This window comes from Xyrauchen texanus, chromosome 32 (genome assembly GCF_025860055.1).
Source record: "Xyrauchen texanus isolate HMW12.3.18 chromosome 32, RBS_HiC_50CHRs, whole genome shotgun sequence".
Classification (NCBI taxonomy): Eukaryota; Metazoa; Chordata; class Actinopteri; order Cypriniformes; family Catostomidae; genus Xyrauchen; species Xyrauchen texanus.
The window spans coordinates 32,304,006-32,322,520 of record NC_068307.1 but is presented as its reverse complement, the minus strand read 5'-3'; the positions used below and the strand labels follow the sequence as shown (position 1 = coordinate 32,322,520).

The 18,515-nt window shown below is 40.9% G+C and overlaps 1 protein-coding gene across 3 annotated transcripts in view; it reads left to right on the top strand.

Annotated features, from left to right (window-relative positions):
* LOC127625737 (voltage-gated potassium channel subunit beta-2) overlaps positions 1 to 18,515 on the top strand; it is a 177,128-nt gene that overhangs the window by 104,408 nt on the left and 54,205 nt on the right. The window contains exon 1 of one of the 3 annotated variants that reach the window (XM_052101104.1): positions 18,112 to 18,434. The exons of the other annotated variants lie outside the window; for them this stretch is intronic. Within the exon in view, the coding sequence (XP_051957064.1) occupies positions 18,226 to 18,434 (209 nt within the window). The 5' untranslated portion in view covers positions 18,112 to 18,225. Of the gene's footprint in view, positions 1 to 18,111; positions 18,435 to 18,515 lie in introns of those variants that run through there. 3 annotated transcript variants of the gene reach the window in all.

The window sequence follows — 18,515 nt, the reverse complement described above, 5'->3', positions numbered from 1 at the left end:
TTTACTCATTTAACCTGAACAGATATTTGCAAGCACAAGCTTTGTTGATAATAATGAGGCAGCATATACACTAGTTAAAATATACAAATAATATGAATGTTTAGATTATATCATATTACATCATACAGCATACAATTTAAATAACTGCTTTAGCTGAAACAGCATTTAAATGTACTAAAACTTGCTTATTAAGACATATTTCAAATGTCAATACTATGAATCCATGCTGGCAAGTCTGGAAACAGTCCCACTAGTAAAATATGTACATGTTTATATAAAATAGCATGTCAACTAATGAAAACTAAATGACTTACTCGTCCGAAATTGTATCCTCGTCTGGATCAAGTCTCTCTTCAAAATACAAACGTTCATTGGAGTCCCGCTCTTCTTTCAGTTCATTTTTGTAACATGTTTCTGAAATATGCTCGCGAACCCAGAGACTGCTTACAGCTCACCCTTTTTATTTTCTTTATTTTACAAAAGCACAAGATCCTGTTGTTTTTGTGAGTGTACACAAATAAAAGTAGACCCTTTATAGTCTCTAATGATGTCTTACACTTATCTGTATGCCCCAAAATGACGGAGTATTTTATGTGGTGGTGGTGTAGTGGGCTAAAGCACATAACTGTTAATCATAAGGTCGCTGGTTCGATCCCCACAGCCACCACCATTGTGTCCTTGAGCAAGGCAATTAACTCCAGGTTGCTCCGGGGGGATTGTCCCTGTAATAAGTGCACTGTAAGTCGCTTTGAATAAAAGCATCTGCCAAATGCATAAATGTAAATGTAAATGTTGTTTCTGCTCTAATGACGGAAAAATCCAGCAGGACTCGCTGGCGCCTCTGTCGACCCCAGAGGTTTAAGAGCTTACTTGGTATTGGATCTAACGTAGATGTTGTGGCTTTTGATTTTTCGATGAGTTTTGTTAGCCCTTCATGGCATATGACAGCGAAGGATTGAAGTTGCTTATGAGGAAAATTATGAGAAACTATTTTCTGAGGTACTGTGACAGACGATTGCATAATTCCAATTTTATTTCTGATGATTTAAATTTTACCTGTAAAGAAATTCATGAAGTCATTACTATTGTGCTGCTGCGGTATATCTGGTTCAGTCGAGGCTTTATTCCTATCCAATTTAGCCACAGTGCAGAATAAACCCCCAGGATTGTTGTGGTTATTTTCTGAGTTTGCTAAAATATTCTGCAGCTTTTAGAGCCTGTCTGTAGCTTCAAACAATATCCTTCCATGCACCACGAAATACCTCTAATTTTGGATTCAGTTTAGGGAGTGGCACGTGTGGTCATGTCGTGTGAGTTTCCGATGTGTGCAGCGTGGAAATCAGTTGAAGATGGATGCCGAGCAGACCGACACTGAACTGGTGGCCAGAAAAAAATAACACAAACACCGATCACAGCTTGGAGATATGTTTTTATTTCATCAATATTTAAAGTTAATATAATACGGGAACGTGACATGTAAATAAGCTCAAACTCCAAAACTGTCATTCTCTGTGTGGTCAGAGCCGCTTCAACCAGTCACGGAAGAGAACCAACCTGAGCGGTAGTTGAGACTGTGAGAGATTTAACGTTCTGCCGGCTGATGCTCACTCTAACATGGAGACGCTCATCTCTCACCCCCGCTGTCTGCAGCTCGAGTGTCTGATAGAAACACAGATCACAGCTTGGCGATATAACTTTATTTCATATTATATATACATATACATACATACATCACACACACACACACAAACACATTTTATATTGCAACGTGTTGCATCATTGATGAGATCATCATAATAAGATCAATCTTATGTGAAAAAACAACAACAATAATGTGTGTATGTATGTATGTGTGTGTGTGTGTGATATATATATATATATATATATATATATATATATATATATATATATATATATATATATATATATATACAGTGAGGAAAATAAGTATTTGAACACCCTGCTATTTTGCAAGTTCTCCCACTTGGAAATCATGGAGGGTCTGAAATTGTCATCGTGAGGTGCATGTCCACTGTGAGAGACATAATCTAAAAAAAAAAATCCAGAAATAACAATGTATGATTTTTTAACTATTTATTTGTATGATACAGCTGCAAATAAGTATTTGAACACCTGTCTATCAGCTAAAATTCTGACCCTCAAAGACCTGTTAGTCTGCCTTTAAAATGTCCACCTCCACTCCATTTATTATCCTAAATTAGATGCACCTGTTTGAGGCCGTTAGCTGCATAAAGACACCTGTCCACCCCATACAATCAGTAAGAATCCAACTACTAACATGGCCAAGACCAAAGAGCTGTCCAAAGACACTAGAGACAAAATTGTACACCTCCACAAGGCTGGAAAGGGCTACAGGGAAATTGCCAAGCAGCTTGGTGAAAAAAGGTCCACTGTTGGAGCAATCATTAGAAAATGGAAGAAGCTAAACATGACTGTCAATCTCCCTCGGACTGGGGCTCCATGCAAGATCTCACCTCGTGGGGTCTCAATGATCCTAAGAAAGGTGAGAAATCAGCCCAGAACTACACGGGAGGAGCTGGTCAATGACCTGAAAAGAGCTGGGACCACCGCTTCCAAGGTTACTGTTGGTAATACACTAAGACGCCATGGTTTGAAATCATGCATGGCACGGAAGGTTCCCCTGCTTAAACCAGCACATGTCAAGGCCCGCCTTAAGTTTGCCAATGACCATTTGGATGATCCAGAGGAGTCATGGGAGAAAGTCATGTGGTCAGATGAGACCAAAATAGAACTTTTTGGTCATAATTCCACTAACCGTGTTTGGAGGAAGAAGAATGATGAGTACCATCCCAAGAACACCATCCCTACTGTGAAGCATGGGGGTGGTAGCATCATGCTTTGGGGGTGTTTTTCTGCACATGGGACAGGGCTTACTGCACTGTATTAAGGAGAGGATGACCGGGGACATGTATTGCGAGATTTTGGGGAACAACCTCCTTCCCTCAGTTAGAGCATTGAAGATGGGTCAAGGCTGGGTCTTCCAACATGACAATGACCCGAAGCACACAGCCAGGATAACCAAGGAGTGGCTCTGTAAGAAGCATATCAAGGTTCTGGCATGGCCTAGCCAGTCTCCAGACCTAAACCCAATAGAGAATCTTTGGAGGGAGCTCAAACTCCGTGTTTCTCAGCTGACAGCCCAGAAACCTGACTGATCTAGAGAAGATCTGTGTGGAGGAGTGGGCCAAAATCCCTCCTGCAGTGTGTGCAAACCTGGTGAAAAACTACAGGAAGCGCTTTAATTGCAAACAAAGGCTACTGTACCAAATATTAACATTGATTTTCTCAGGTGTTCAAATACTTATTTGCAGCTGTATCATACAAATAAATAGTTAAAAAATCATACATTGTGATTTCTGGATTTTTTTTTAGATTATGTCTCTCACAGTGGACATGCACCTACGACGACAATTTCAGACCCTCCATGATTTCCAAGTGGGAGAACTTGCAAAATAGCAGGGTGTTCAAATACTTATTTTCCTCACTGTATATATATATATATATATATATATATATATATATATATATATATATATATATATATATATATATATATATATATATATATATTCTAATTTAATACAATTAAAGTACTAGAAGCCAAAAATCCTAACAGAAGGGCTGACTACGACCAATCTTGGTCTTGCGAGTTTTCAACCAGGCTTTGCACAAAATCCTGTTAAAAATGCTCATGCAAAAACACATCTTAACTTGCGTCCGGCATCTAGATTGGTTCGCAGCGGTAGACCTAAAAGACGCGTACTTCCATGTCTCAATATTGCCTCGACATCGACCCTTTCTACGGTTCGCGTTCGACAGCCAGGCATATCAGTACAAGGTCCTCCCCTTCGACATGTCCCTGTTCTCTCGTGTCTTTACGAAGGTCGCAGTGGCAGCCCTTGCCCCGCTCCGAGAAGCCGGCATCCGCATACTCAACTACCTCGACGACTGGCACATCCTGGCCCACCCTGAGAGTTACTATGCGCCCACAGGGACCAGGTGCTCAGGCACCTCAGACGTTTGGGCTTCAGGTCAACTGGGAAAAGAGCAAGCTCGCCCTGGTTCAGAGCATCAATTTTCTCAGCATGGAGTTAGACTCAGTCTCAATGTCAGCGTGGGGTTGATGCATATGAGACCGCTTCAGCACTGGTTCCAGACTCGAGTCCCAAGACAAGCATGGCGCCGCAGCACGCACCGTGTGATGGTCACCCCTGCCTGCCGCCAAACAATCAAACCCTGGACACACCTCTGCTTTCTGCAGGCAGTTGTCCCCTTGCAGCAGGTGTCCCGACGCGTCCTGGTCACGGCCGATGCCTCCAAATTGGGTTGGGATGCCGTGTGCAACGGGCACGCAGCCGCGGGCCATTGGAAAGGGGCCCCGCTGTGCTGGCACATCAACTGCCTAGAGTTGTTGACTGTATTCTTTGCCCTGCGGAGGTTTCTCCCACTGGTTCAGGGCATACACGTCTTGATCAGATCAGACAGCACCACCGCGGTAGCATACATAAATCGCCAAGGCAGCGTACGCTCCCGCCACATGTCACAACTTGCCCGTCGTCTCAAGTCTCAAGCTGCGTGCCACTCATATCCCCGACAACCTCAATGTGGTGGTGGACGCGCTATTACGACAACGCTTGCCCAGTGGAGAGTGTACAGGCAGACCTGTTCGCCTCCCAAGAGACTTCCCACTGCCCACTCTGGTATGCCTGAACAGAGGCTCCCCTTGGGGCAGATGCACTGGCACACAGCTGGCCCAGGGGGCTGCGCAAGTACGTATTTCCCCCAGTGAGCCTTCTTGCACAGGTGCTGTACAAGGTCAGGGAGGACGAGGAACAAGTCACTCTAGGGGTTCCCTAATGGCCCACCCGGGCTTGGTTCTCGGACCTCGTACTCCTCGCGACAGCCCCTCCCTGGCAAATTCCCCTGAGGAAAGGCCTTCTTTCTCTGGGACGGGGCACGCTCTGGCATCCGCACCCAGACCTCTGGAACCTCCACGTCTGGCCCCTGGACAGGATGCGGAAGATCTAGCTTATCTACTACCTACCGTTGTAGACACAATCAACCAAGCCAGAGCCCCTTCTACCAGGCAACTTTACGCCCTAAAGTGGGGCTTGTTCGCGAATTGGTGTTCTTCTCGGGCCGAAGACCCACAAAGGTGCGCAGTCAGGTCAGTGCTGTCATTTCTGCAGGGGAGGATGACTCCTCCCTAGCCCTCTGGGTCCGCATTTCAGCTGAGGAATTCGCCAACCCAATCCACTGCGGGTACTCAGATCTACCCTGTACTGGAATAGGTGCTCCACTAGGGCTGGGCAAAAAATCGATTTAATCGATTTATCGATTTTGTAGTTAAAAACGATTTTTATTTTACAAACTCGAGTTTTTTGCCACAATAGTTTTTTTGGACTTTTCCGCGTTTCGTCCTTGTGCGTTACCGTAGCGCGATATGAGCCAGCCCCCGCCCCGCGTAACACAGTCAAAACAACATGGCAGCGTGTAGCAGAGAACTAACGTTACTTCCAAAGAAAGGCACATGTAATTCCGTAATTTGGAACTGGTTTGGTTTTGATGCAGCAGACAAAACACAGACGAAGCCTTGCTGCAAAATATGTTTCAAGGCTGTTGCTACTGGAAGCAGCAGTACAACAAATCTTTTCCAGCACCTGAGGAATAAACATCGCGAAGAATGGGAGAAGTGCAGCCGGCTCCGTAGCAAAACGGCTCCTCTAGCACACCTGCTAAAAAGCAAACTACACTTCCTGAGAGCTTTACAAACTGTGTGCCTTATGATAAGAACGGAGCGCGATGGAAAGCGATTACAGAGGCGATCACGTTTTATATTGCCACAGACATGCTGCCAATTTATTCTGTCGAAAAGCGAGGCTTTAATCACATGCTGAAAGTATTAGATGCGAGGTACGTTGTCCCCAGTCGCAAGTATTTCGCCGATGTAGCGCTGCCTCACCTGTACAATACAACTCGGGAAAAGATCCGCAGTGAGCTGGAGGAGATGCAGTTTTACTCAGCCACAACGGACCTGTGGTCCATGCGGACGATGCAGCCATATCCAAGGCTAAGCTTACTGGCTAAAAAATATCTTTCTATTCCAGCCACAAGTGCCCCCTCAGAAAGGGTATTTAGTGTGGGTGGGGGAATAGTTACCTGCAACCGGGCCTGCCTTAAGCCAGAGGTTGTGGACAGGCTCATCTTTCTTGCAAAAAATGTTTAGAATGAGCATGCACAATGTTTCAGAGATCTAACAAGCACGTGTTTTGTTGTTATAGATAAAAGTTTACATTTGTTCACTCTTTGAGCAGGCATGCCACAGGCATGTTTCATTTTTTATATTCACACTATACTGAGAAGAGTTTATTTTTTTAATTGTAATGTTATATGTTACAAAATTTGTAATTATCTGATTTCTTGAACAGAAAATTTAAGCTACTGTGAAGTTGTTGCACTTTTGCTTAAACCTGGGTTAAAGCTTGAAATTGTTGAATGACAGAGCCTCATTTACTTTTTGTTTTGGGATTCTACGCATTTTAACTCTTGAGGACAATCATAGCAATAAAGTTGCACTTTTGACACTATATCTGATGTCTGCAGTCATTTTTTAAGTGCATTGAAAAAGAAAATCGAATCGAAACTCTAACTTTTCTTTAAAAATCGAAGATTTTTGTTTTTTGCCAAAATCGCCCAGCCCTATGCTCCACATGTCAGGGCTCCTACGTGGACTCCCCAAACCCCTGTGTATTTTCCGTGGTGCGGTCCCCTTACGAGCGGACCCGCGTCTCCCTTGGGCAGTTCCCACTGCCCCCCTGTCTGCAGCAACTACTCCCTCCAAAGAGGCGGGATCTACCACTGCGCCACTTCCCATATGTGACCTAAAAGTCCATGTGGTGTATGTCACCACTCTTACCTCCCCTTCTCCGGGCAGGTGTGGTCTCCACAGGGTCTTTTCCCCCTGAAAGAATAGGAAACTGGGTAAGACCCCCTTCCCCGATGCGGCGAGGGCCCCAGCCGTTGACTCTATGTGAGAAATGTAGAGAGAAATGATTGGCAAGCGTAGCCTTGTTACCCTGTCTAAGGTACCTAAGGATTCCGACGACTTTATGGGGCATTGGAGAAGGGTACGTTCAGTCTGATACAGCTGGTAGTTTTGGCACGTCAAGTACCTGCCCGCTCCTGTGTCAGCAGTACACGTACACAGCTCAGTGCATGGTGTGATTTAAATTGGACCCCTAGTGTCACTTCTTCGACACAACGTCGAAGTGAGCGACAGACGGGGAACGTCTAGGTTACGGATGTAACCTCCGTTCCATGATGGAGGGAACGAGACGTTGTGTCCTCCCGGCCACATCACTGAGCCGAGCCACTGTTGTGGCCGGACGATTTCCGGCTCCTCAGAAAAATCCTGCATGAAACAGACGTATTTCTCCGCCTTTATACCCGTATGTCCGGGGGCTGGACATGCAAATTCTGTCTGCCAACTTCTCATTGGCCTTTTTTCGTAGATCAGAGGTATATTTGGCGCTCAGAGAGACCCCTAGTGTCGCTTTTTCGACACAACGTCTCGTTCCCTCCATCAGGAAACGGAGGTTACATTCGTAACCTAGACGTTTTGAGATCTCTGCTTTTGGAACATGTTCTCATCTTGTGTTATGTGCTCTCAATAAGTTTGGTTTGTTCTCTATATAAGCTGCGTATTGTCTATACAGCGAGTTCCGCTTACTGCCCCCTGGAGAAAACAGGTGGTACTACAATCTTGAATTGCTCAGATATAAGGAATATTCCTTATCACGAGTAATTTGTAAAAACATTTTTTATTTTTTTTGCAATAATTATTTGCACCAAATTAACGCTTTAAATCTACATCCCTAATAATAATCATGACATGAAACTGTAATTAGTAAATTTAATAGAACTCGTATATCCCATATTTTACGCCAGATTCATAAATACACAGGAAGTGTCAAAGATATGCTGTGCTAAGATTAAGTGAAAAGGCATAAATACACCACTCATGTGATGTCCATGATGCCTCCACTGCAAATCTGTCATTTTCTGCACCTCAGTTGGCAGAACACTTCGTATGCGTATTCTGCAAGAAGCATTTGTGCTGCACTGAGCTCATAAGGGACAGAGCGCCATTGAATATCAACAACAAACAGTGAATCAGACAGCACACCAGCTGCTTTTCTTTCATCTGTTCTTCAAAATATATTTAAATGCGTTTCTTCAAACATGCAACTTTGTGTCTAGGAAATGACTACTCTTGTCAAAGTCACTTTTAACCTGTTCAGACCTGGAATTTCCATCAGTCTCTGGAGATCCGATCACAAGTGGACCGCGCTAAATACAGGTGCGGAGTACAGGGTCTGAAATGTACAGGTCTGCGTGAAGATTAAACATTTTTGATCCCCTTTTCTCCCCAATTTGGAATGCCCAATTCCCAATATTAGTAGGTCCTCAGGGTGGCACGTTTACTCACCTCAACTTACCTTGACTTATGTACTTGTAGATGGAGGTTCGTTGTCTTAAACAGTATTTTAGTTTTGCGGCATTTTAATATTGCGTGATCCCTACACTAAATGTCACTGTCATCATCGTGTCTTCATATAACATTCACAGAGCAATTTATTAGGAAACACTTGTACACCTACTTATTCATGCAGTTTCCTAATCAGCCAATCGTGTGGCAGCAGTGCAATGCATAAAATAATTCGGAAACAACAAAAATAAGTCAGGATCTTCATTTGATATTCGCATTAGCCATCAGAATGGGGAAAAAAAAAGTGATCTCAGTGACTTTGACTGTGACATGATTGTTGGTGCCAGACAGGCTGGTTTGAGTATTTTTGTAACTGCTGATCTCCTGGGTTTTTCATGCACAACAGTCTCTAGAGTTTACTTGTTTACTTACTAGAGTTTTTGGTGCCAAATACAAAAAACATCCAGTAACCGACAGTTCTGCAGACGAAAATGCCTTGTTGATGAGAGAGGTCAATGGAGAATGACCAGACTGGTTTGAGCTTACAGAGAGTCTACAGTAACCATGATAACCACTCTGTACAATTTTAATGAGCAGAATAGCATCTCAGAATGCACAACATGTCTAACCTTGAGGTCGGATGGGCTACAACAACAGAAGACCATGTTGGGGACCAATGTGTTCCTAATAAATTGCTCGGTGAGTGTATGTCACAACTAATGAATCACTTTAGCATGCGTGCCAATGGGAAAGCTTTCAGTATATAGCTTATAGCAGTAATGGACGCATACGTTTGAAATCAGGTGTTTTCAGCAGAGACATGGAAGTGAATCTGAAGTGACAGTTGTCATGATAGTGTGTCCAGGTCTGACCTGAGCTGCAGTCTGTCCCTTCTGATATGATGTTGCGACAGCATTTGTGAAGGGAGGTGCGGTGTGAAATAGAAAACCATTTGGTTGAAGAAACCTGGCATTATCTTTAAGATCAGCACATCATGTCATGATTCATAAGTCCTGAGAGGTTAAATAAATATTCTGTCATCATTTACAGTACTCATCCACATGTTATTTCAAACCCTTATGACTTTCTGAGTTATGTACTGTAATGTTAGACAGTTCAAATGTCTCACAAATATCCGAGCGTCCCTGTGATCTCTTTTTGTCCGCCGCTCTAAACCGTACACTCCATTAGTGACTGTATTGTTTCTCTCTTGTATACATGCTGTACATGGGTGTTTCTTCAACTTTTGGCCACTTTTAGCACTGTGGACATCTAGATAGTTAAGTCTCACTCAGATTTTTTTTAGTTTTTGTCTACCAAGTGTCCAACTGCATATATGCATGTGCATCACAACAGATTTCTGTGATATTTTATTTTATTTTTATTTTTTTTATGACAACTTCGGCGTCTTTCCAACATATCTCAAATTCTGTATTAGTTAATGAGTTCTTTGGTGGAACTGACATTTTGAACTTTTTGAGATAAAATGGCTGACTCCATCTAAGGCAAATTTAATAGCTAACGTTCTATGTATCCTAAATACACTAAATCCTTTTTTCTTTTTTCACTTTTTGCGTAATTTGGCATAATTACAATGTGATTGGAAATTGCTCAAGTGATACTTTCCTCATTTCATCAAGTATGCTGTTCACTGACACTTTTGTTAACTTTGTAAACTAAATTTTACTACGTTCAGGCATGACGCACAGAACGGGGCAAGATGATAGGGTCTTGGAACTTATCTGTTAACCCATCAGCTTGTTAACATGTGACATGTCAAGCCAATCGGCTCACATGGTGTAAGATGATTGGTCGTTTGATGTGTATTTGGCAGCCAAGTTGTTCTCTCTCTTTGCCTGACATTTTAAATTAGCTCAGTTTGCAATTTAGCCGGTTTTACTGCAGCACACTACAACAGTTATCTCTGAAACCCTCCTCTTCCTCAGCACCACTTGTTTAGATCTTCTACGTGGGTATTGTATTCATTTAGAATTGTGCAACAGCAGCATGTCCACAAGCTTAACTCAGTATGTCTGTTCTAGCAGTAGCAATTCTTCGTATTTGCTCTGCAGCAGCGTAACAGATCTAGTCTGCCACGGCCAATATGTCATACCACATTAACTAAATATTTCGGAGAGTTGTCATGACTGAACTTTATTTGGGGCAAAATTGTTTGTTGCAGTGAAAATGACAGAATGACTACCTTTTGTTGGGGAAAAAAAACGTCATTTTGAAAAGTTAATAGAAATAATTTTCACTCAAATGTTGAAATGGTTTATGTTCATCTCACTCTTTGTTTATATTATCATAGTTTAACACATGGAATAATTTGTATTTTTATAATCTGGGACAAAGATTAAACAGTCAAGTCTATACATAAAAGGCATTTGAAAAGTAACAAAAACAATTGATGGCCTGGGTAAAAGTTTCCAAGCGAGTTTTAATGTGACCTTCATGTAACCCAAAAAAAAAAAAACGTTTGTTTTAATAAATAAAATAAAATAAATAAAAGTGTGCATAGTTGCAGAAACACCAATATATACTGTATGTATTCTGTCTCTCTTTGTCACACTCCTCTGTCTTTGTCTCTCTCAAGATAGTTAAGCAGTTTTAAAGGATGAAATGCATTCACTCTATCAGAGGGGTGTGTAGCACAGCTGTGCAAGTTGCAGCTGTTAGTTAAGCATGATTTGCATGATTTACATAACAGCATTTTTCAGTTCACAAGAGTCTGTGTGTGTTTGTTAATGTGTTATAAAGGAATATTTCAATACAAGTTAAGCTCAATTGACATCATTTGTGGCATAATATTGATTACTAATTATTGTTTGTCCATCCTTTTCTTTAAAAAAGTAAAAATTTTGGGTTACAGTGAGGCACTTACGATGGAAGTGAATGGGGCCAATCTCTCTTTTAAAAGAATTCTCACTTTTTCAAAACTATAGCCACAAGACATAAACAATATGCATGTTTACATGAGTTCAGTGTGATAAAATCACTTTTTAAAATCACTCTTAACCTTGTCTGTTTAAAGTTGTATCCAATTTGACTACTTCATTGCATGACGATATAATGTCAACAAACACTAAACCCTAAAATGACTGTAAAAATGTCAATTAAAACAACTTGAAAGCCCAAATAACACATACGTTTTAACAGAAGAATTAATGTAAATGCTTTTATAAAATAAGCTACACATTTCTGTCTTTTAAACCCTCAGAAAATTGGCCCAAGTCACTTCCATTGTAAGTGCTTCACTGTAACATCGATTTTAACTTAAAGAAAAGGAGGGACGAGTCAATACATTTTTGTGGTAATCAACATTATGCTACAAATACTGTCTATTGAACTTAACTTGTATTGAACCCAAAATATTTCTTTAATATGTGGGACTGCTTGCCAACAACTGGCAAGCCCCCATCTCCAGGTCTCTCTGGAAAATAAAGTGTGTGGAATATTGAAATACTCCATCAGGGAATAAATACTTCAGTGTCACACCAAAGCATGCAATTACTCCCAGGGTCATGATTTGAACATGAAACATTTAGATTTTTTAATCAGCTCTGTGCAGTTGAGCTGTTTCAGTTCGACATTAATCAAACTGCAGTTGCTTTTTTGACTCTCAGCGTTTTGAGACACTGTTGACAATGAAAACCTTTATCATTGTTGGTTTTGGTTTTAATAATGTTTTAACTAGATCCAAATATAATTTTCAGTTTTTTTCTGTAATGTTTGCTCTGCAAAATTCAACAGTATGGATGGTAAAATTGTAAAATGTTAAAACTACTATGGCACTCTTGTTGGTAACAAAGCCAACAATACTGAAAAATTTTAATCAAGTTACAGAACATGCAGATTATTGAATTAAAATAATTACAGTTATTCACATATATTAATATTTGCTGATTGCTGTGTGAGATATCAGTCTATCTCCATGCAGCTTCAATTTCTGGTGGTTGTATTAAAGTGGTTTTTATTTTGAGCATATTAGGGGCAGTTCACACCAAACCTGTTCGTCTGTGCAGTTTTTCAACTGTTTTCCCATGTAAACAAGCTCTAGGCAGACATCTTTATTGTTGTGCAGCGTCTCACCAGAGCTCTGCTGAGAAAAAAAAAGGCCCAATTTTAAAGCTGGAATGTCCTGCAATTGACTGGTAGAAAGTTGGCCAACAATCATTATCACCTCTTGAACAAGCCTACAGTGGACAGCAATCCATTTTGCAATTTAGTTTGTCAATTTGCCCTGTTCTCACAGGACATGTCAGGGCTCGACATTAACGTTTTTGTACTTGTCATAGAAAAGTGGATTTTTTAAGGGTTGAGTGTAAGAGAATTTTACTTGCCCGATCGTACAAGTAGCCTGATTAAAATGTCAATAACAAAAAAAATTCCATTACAGTTCCATCTTGTATTGATCAAGCTCTCTGTATTTTGCACACTTTTATTAATTTACCTCTATCGCATTTGACCAAATCATGAACCAATATCAGCCACCCCGATGAATCGGTGTGCTTACTGAGGAATGATGGTTGTAAATGTTTTGTTACTTGGCAACTAGAACCCACACACAAGTCAAAATACAAGTACTTATAGTTAGCCGCTTCCCAGATGGCCCTGCTTATCTGCGGTGGGTTGTGTGACATTGGTATGGGTTTCACCTTGATACTGTACATGCATATACACAATATGAGTAAATGAGGCCTCTGGGCTTGTTCAGCCTGCTATGCGGCATGTTGTATTGTCACAGCTCCTGACACTCTGAAGCATGTCGGATCACGGCATCAGCTTTCAGTACAGTTTGGACATGTGCTTGTGTGTGCATCACAGATTCAAGACAGATCATCAGGACAGATGAGGATGATCAGACGGAATCTGCATCATTCTAAGTATTTACAGATTTTTGTGCAAGAGATTTAATTCTGCGTAAGAGATTTAAACAAAGCTGAGAGTACTCCTCTTATATAGGTAGCGTGATCAGATTAGCCAAAATATTTAATAAAGAAACACATAGATTGTGGGGGATGTGTAAAAGTTTATGAACAACTGGGGCCACGCCCACATTTAAACTCATTAAACATTTTCAGTTTCCTTATGTTATCATTTCCAGAGCATCTGATAATGGAAACGCTCCGTTTTCGGTGGAGGAAAGCTGCATTCTAGTGTGAATGAGAGGCGTAAACATAGCAAAATATTATGTGTTTTCAAACGAAAATGCATTTGTAGATTCTGTTTGTGCCTGCAGATACACTCACTGAACACTAAATTATTAACACCTGTGCACCTACTTATTCACGCGATTATCTAATCAGCCAATCATGTGGCAGCAGTGCAATGCATAAAATCATGTAGATATGGGTCAGGAGCTTCAGTTAATGTTCACATCAACCATCAGAATTGGGCAAAAATGTGATCTTTGTGATTTAGTCCAGGTGCCAGATGGGCTGGTTTGAGTATTTCTGTTACTGCTGGTCTCCTGGGATTTTCATGCACAACAGTCTCTAGAGTTTCCTCAGAATGGTGCCAAAAACATCTAGTGAGTATCAGTTCTGCGGATGGTAAGGCCATGTTGAGTACAGAGGTCAATGAAGAATGGCCAGACTGGTTCAAACTGACAGAAAGGCTGATATCTTAGATAACCGCTCTGAAATATTGTAATGAGCAGAATAGCATCTCAGAATGCACAACACGTCAAACTTTGTGGCAGATGGGCAACAACAGCAGAAGAACACGTCGGACACTTTATTTTGGCCATCATTTGCCTAATAAAGTTAGTAATAAAGTGAGTTTAAGTAAACATTATACTAAATGCTTAGTTCACTCAAAAAATAAATCCTTTTATCACACAGTATTTTTAACTTATTTATTTGTTAATAATTTAGTTTCTTTTCTTTGAGTTCTTGAAGTTCTTGCGTGAAGTTTTTATGACCCTTCATTGTCTATATCATCTCCAGTTACGATCACAAAGCCTCTCGCTCTGCTTGACGACTTCTGCATCGTGCAGGGTTACGCACGGATGACAGATTTGGAAACTGAGGTTGAATAAATGTGGCATGTGAGCCTCCCACTGTCCTCTCACCCCAACCAATCCCTGCTTAACTGGAGATAAAAAAAGTTATGATTGCAGAAGATATCCACAGGTTCAGAAGTTGTCCAGCACTATTTAAGAGGCCTTCCCCTAACCAATTTAGATTGGTTTACATTTTTATATATATATATATATATATATATATATATATATATATATATATATATATATATAGCCAATGTTATCGCCACAATTAGATTCAGAGTTGGTAAAACCATAAAAAAGATGAGATAGCCATGTAGAATGCAATGAGCAAATTTGTTTCACTTAGAAGCCAAACTGCACTGAGTTTATTGTATGAACTTCCCACAGACACACAATTATAATAAACAGGAGTGTCTTTTTGTCACATTTTTTCTTATTACTTCCTGAAACATACATATAACATAAACAATGACATATCGCAACTTACAGCAGACTATACCGATTCAAATGAGCCCAAAGAAAATATAAGCAGCACATTAAAATATTCCTCAAGGAGTGTACATGCAAAGATGATTCACTAAAGGGTGCTCAACACACATTGCTCATCTAAAGGATTGGATGCTCCTGAACACTTAATATTTCTGTATTTTGTAGTCTAATCCGATCATTTCCAATGGGCAGTCATTTTTGACTGGGAACACAGGTCTAACAAAGCAAAGTAAAACCAAAAAAGTAGAAAGAAAATTGTCTTTTTGTGTTTTCAGATACGATATTCAAGTCAATGAATGCCATACAAAGTATGCCAGTTGGATTAAGTAAAAAAAAAAATCGTAAGGAAAAAGACTTTTCTAAAATGACCAGAACGCAACATAAAGGTTAAGCTGCATTCTCTGTGGTTTGCTAAAGAAAACATTGAGACTTGGTAAAACGTTGCGACTTGTGAGTCATGTAACAACGTTATCCTCAAGTAAAAACAGCTAAATTTAATCATTGCCAAGGGACAAAAATCAATTGTTTTATTTAAATAAATAAAAATAACAAAATACATGGCCAGTAAGAAATGTTTATTGTTGGTAAATTATATCTGTTGAACCACCATTGACACGTGTGGCCAAACATTTATTTTAAACCATGACAGCAGGTCTTAGTAAGATATGCTTCATTATTTTATTACTTTAAAAACATTTGCGACCACATGCTCTTCATCCAATTTTGTGCTGACATCCAATTACGACTAAATTTCGTTTGATCTGCCAATAGTATTTCCAGGTCCAGCTCCCCTGTCAGCATTGATTTTCATAGAGCAGCTAATTGGTTGCTGACGTCTGCATACCATGCGTATACTGACATAACTGGGCAATTATGCCACAATTTCATGGTGAGTGACATCTTCACCACTTACTGAAGGGTTAAGAGAACTGCCATGATTTGGAGGTAATAGTTCAGTTAACATATTCCCTTGTGTGCAGGAAGGCGAATGGCTGACAGGTCGGCAGGCAGGTGAGCTCTAACGATTTTGCGGTTGTACTGTAATGTACTCCAGCCTCCCCTGGCTTTGATACACATTCAGAAGAATCAAGTTGCATAATGAATATTTTACACATCCCTGCACTGCATGCATGAAAGATCCTGCCGTGCACTGGGCTAAATTGTGTTTGTTATGCCTGCACCGGCACTCGTGCTTTTTTATTCTCCTGTTTATAGTCAATAGCGTGCAGTTAGAGTGGACACATAATAATGTACAATCCACTGTGGTGGCATCAGCTGCAAACTGTGCAAATATATCTCCTGTTTCTCTCCCAAACTCATGCTATCTCTCTCAATTTCTATATATACAGTACAGTATACACAGATGAGCCAAAACATTATGACCACTCACAGGTAAATTAAATAACGTTGAGAAACTGCTAGCAAGGCCACATGTCAAGGTCTGGGTAGATTAGATGGTAATCGAACAATCAGTTCTCGTAGTCAATGTCTTGAATGCTGGAGAAATGGGCAGAAGTTAAGGCCTGAGCAACATTGACTAGGGGCATGATATGCGTCATGTGGATGTCAGTTTGACACGTGCTACCTACCTAAACATCGTTGCAGACCAGGTACACCCCTTCATGGCAATGGTATTCCCTGATGGCAGTGGCCTCTTTCATCAGGATAATGCGCCCTGCCAAACTGTACACATTGTACTGGAATGGTTTGAGGAACATGATGAAGAGTTCAAGATGTTGCCCTGGTGTCTAAATTCCCCAGATCTCAATCCGATTGAGCATCTGTGGGATGTGCTGGACTGACAAGTCCTATCCACAGTGGCTCCACCTCACAACTTACAGGACTTGAAGGATCTGGTGCTAATGTCTTGGTGCTAGATACTCTTGTCAGCGGTTCTCTGCTGATTTTACATAATGTTTTGCCTGGGACATATTATTTAATCTCATGTTTTGTTCATATTTGATACATGAGTTTTAACAGAAGAATTAATGTAAGTGCTCTTATAAAATTATAAGCATCACATTTGTGCCTTTTAAAGCCTCCAAGAATTGGCCCCAGTCACTTTTCCATTGTAAGTGCCTCATTGTAACCTGCACTTTTTTTCCTTCTTTTTTTAAAGAAAAGGAGGGACGAGTCAAAATATATATTTTAGTTTATGGGATTTATTTTTCACAGTTTTTAACCCACCAAAGGAAAAGTGCAGAACAAGTTTTATACCACAGTATATTTGGGGTTAGTGGTTTGTTAAAATTCCTAACCTTTAGTATGAGCAATAGTAATAGTGATGCTTGCCTTCAAATAAATAATAAACTATAAACTACTAAACAATAAATACAATGAAATAAAATAGTGCAGAGTACACCCCCCCTGCATTTTTCTGTACGCTCTCTACTTCAGCTGGCTGATTGCCCCTCCCACCCTCTCGTACTCATTCACTTACGCTCTGCCTCAGTGTCTTGTGTATTGAATGCACTCATAAGTTTAATCTCCGCTAAGGAGGAGGAGCGAATATAACTTGCTGACAGATAGAGGGCTCACCAAAGGGAGACATGAGAATACATCTCCACTGATGCATTCATTTGTTTGATGTCTGTTTGGCAATTTCCATGCACTGCCGCTGCCAAGTGATATACATGCAGCGCTGAACTGAGATTACAAGGAAACTGTGAAATGTGGTGTAAGAACCGTGTTTGTAATGAGGGTTGAGGGCTCAAACAGAACCTTGAAAAGGAAATTAAGGCAAAGAACCTGCTTTTCTGTGGACGTTTTTCTTTTTGGAAGTGAAAAAATCTAGTAAAATCTGTTACATGTTGCATGGGAGCTGTGCAGTTGGTTTTATGCAGCAGGCTACGTGAGAATTGAGCTGTGAACTTCATGTGCCGAAAGCTGTAAGATGGGATTTGTGGGCTTTATCAGGTTTTAACAATCGATTTAAGTGAGTCATGCTTCAGTTGTGTTCTCCTGCTGCCGGAACATCCCTCCTTGTATTCAACTCCTCTTACTGAGGTCTTCAACTAAACCAAACGGGAGTCAAGGTGAGCACTTTGCACGGGGACTTTTAATAAAGGATGTGCTTCTAACCAGCTCTCCAGAGGATCTGCCTTTTCACAGCTTTTCCTTTTGCCTTCGTTTTGGCTGACTTTTGAACTTTTTAGTTGAATCTACTTTGTGACAACCGTGCATTTCCGGAGACAGGATGCAGGTGTCATTTGTGTGCACGGACCACCGATCCATGAGCCGCAGCACAGATGACCGGCTCAATCGGCAAAACGCCAACAGCCCGAACACAGGCACCCGGAGCAAGTTCAAAGCCGTGGCCATGGTGGCCCGGAGCCTTGGGCAGCTGTCCATCCAGAGTATGCCCTCTTCAAGTGACCAGAGCCTGAGAACTGGTATGAAATATAGGTAGGAAAAGAAACACTATATTTTGTGGCTATAAATCCTAGTGTTTGTAGAAGAACAAATGTCGTTTTGCGTGTGCTAGTG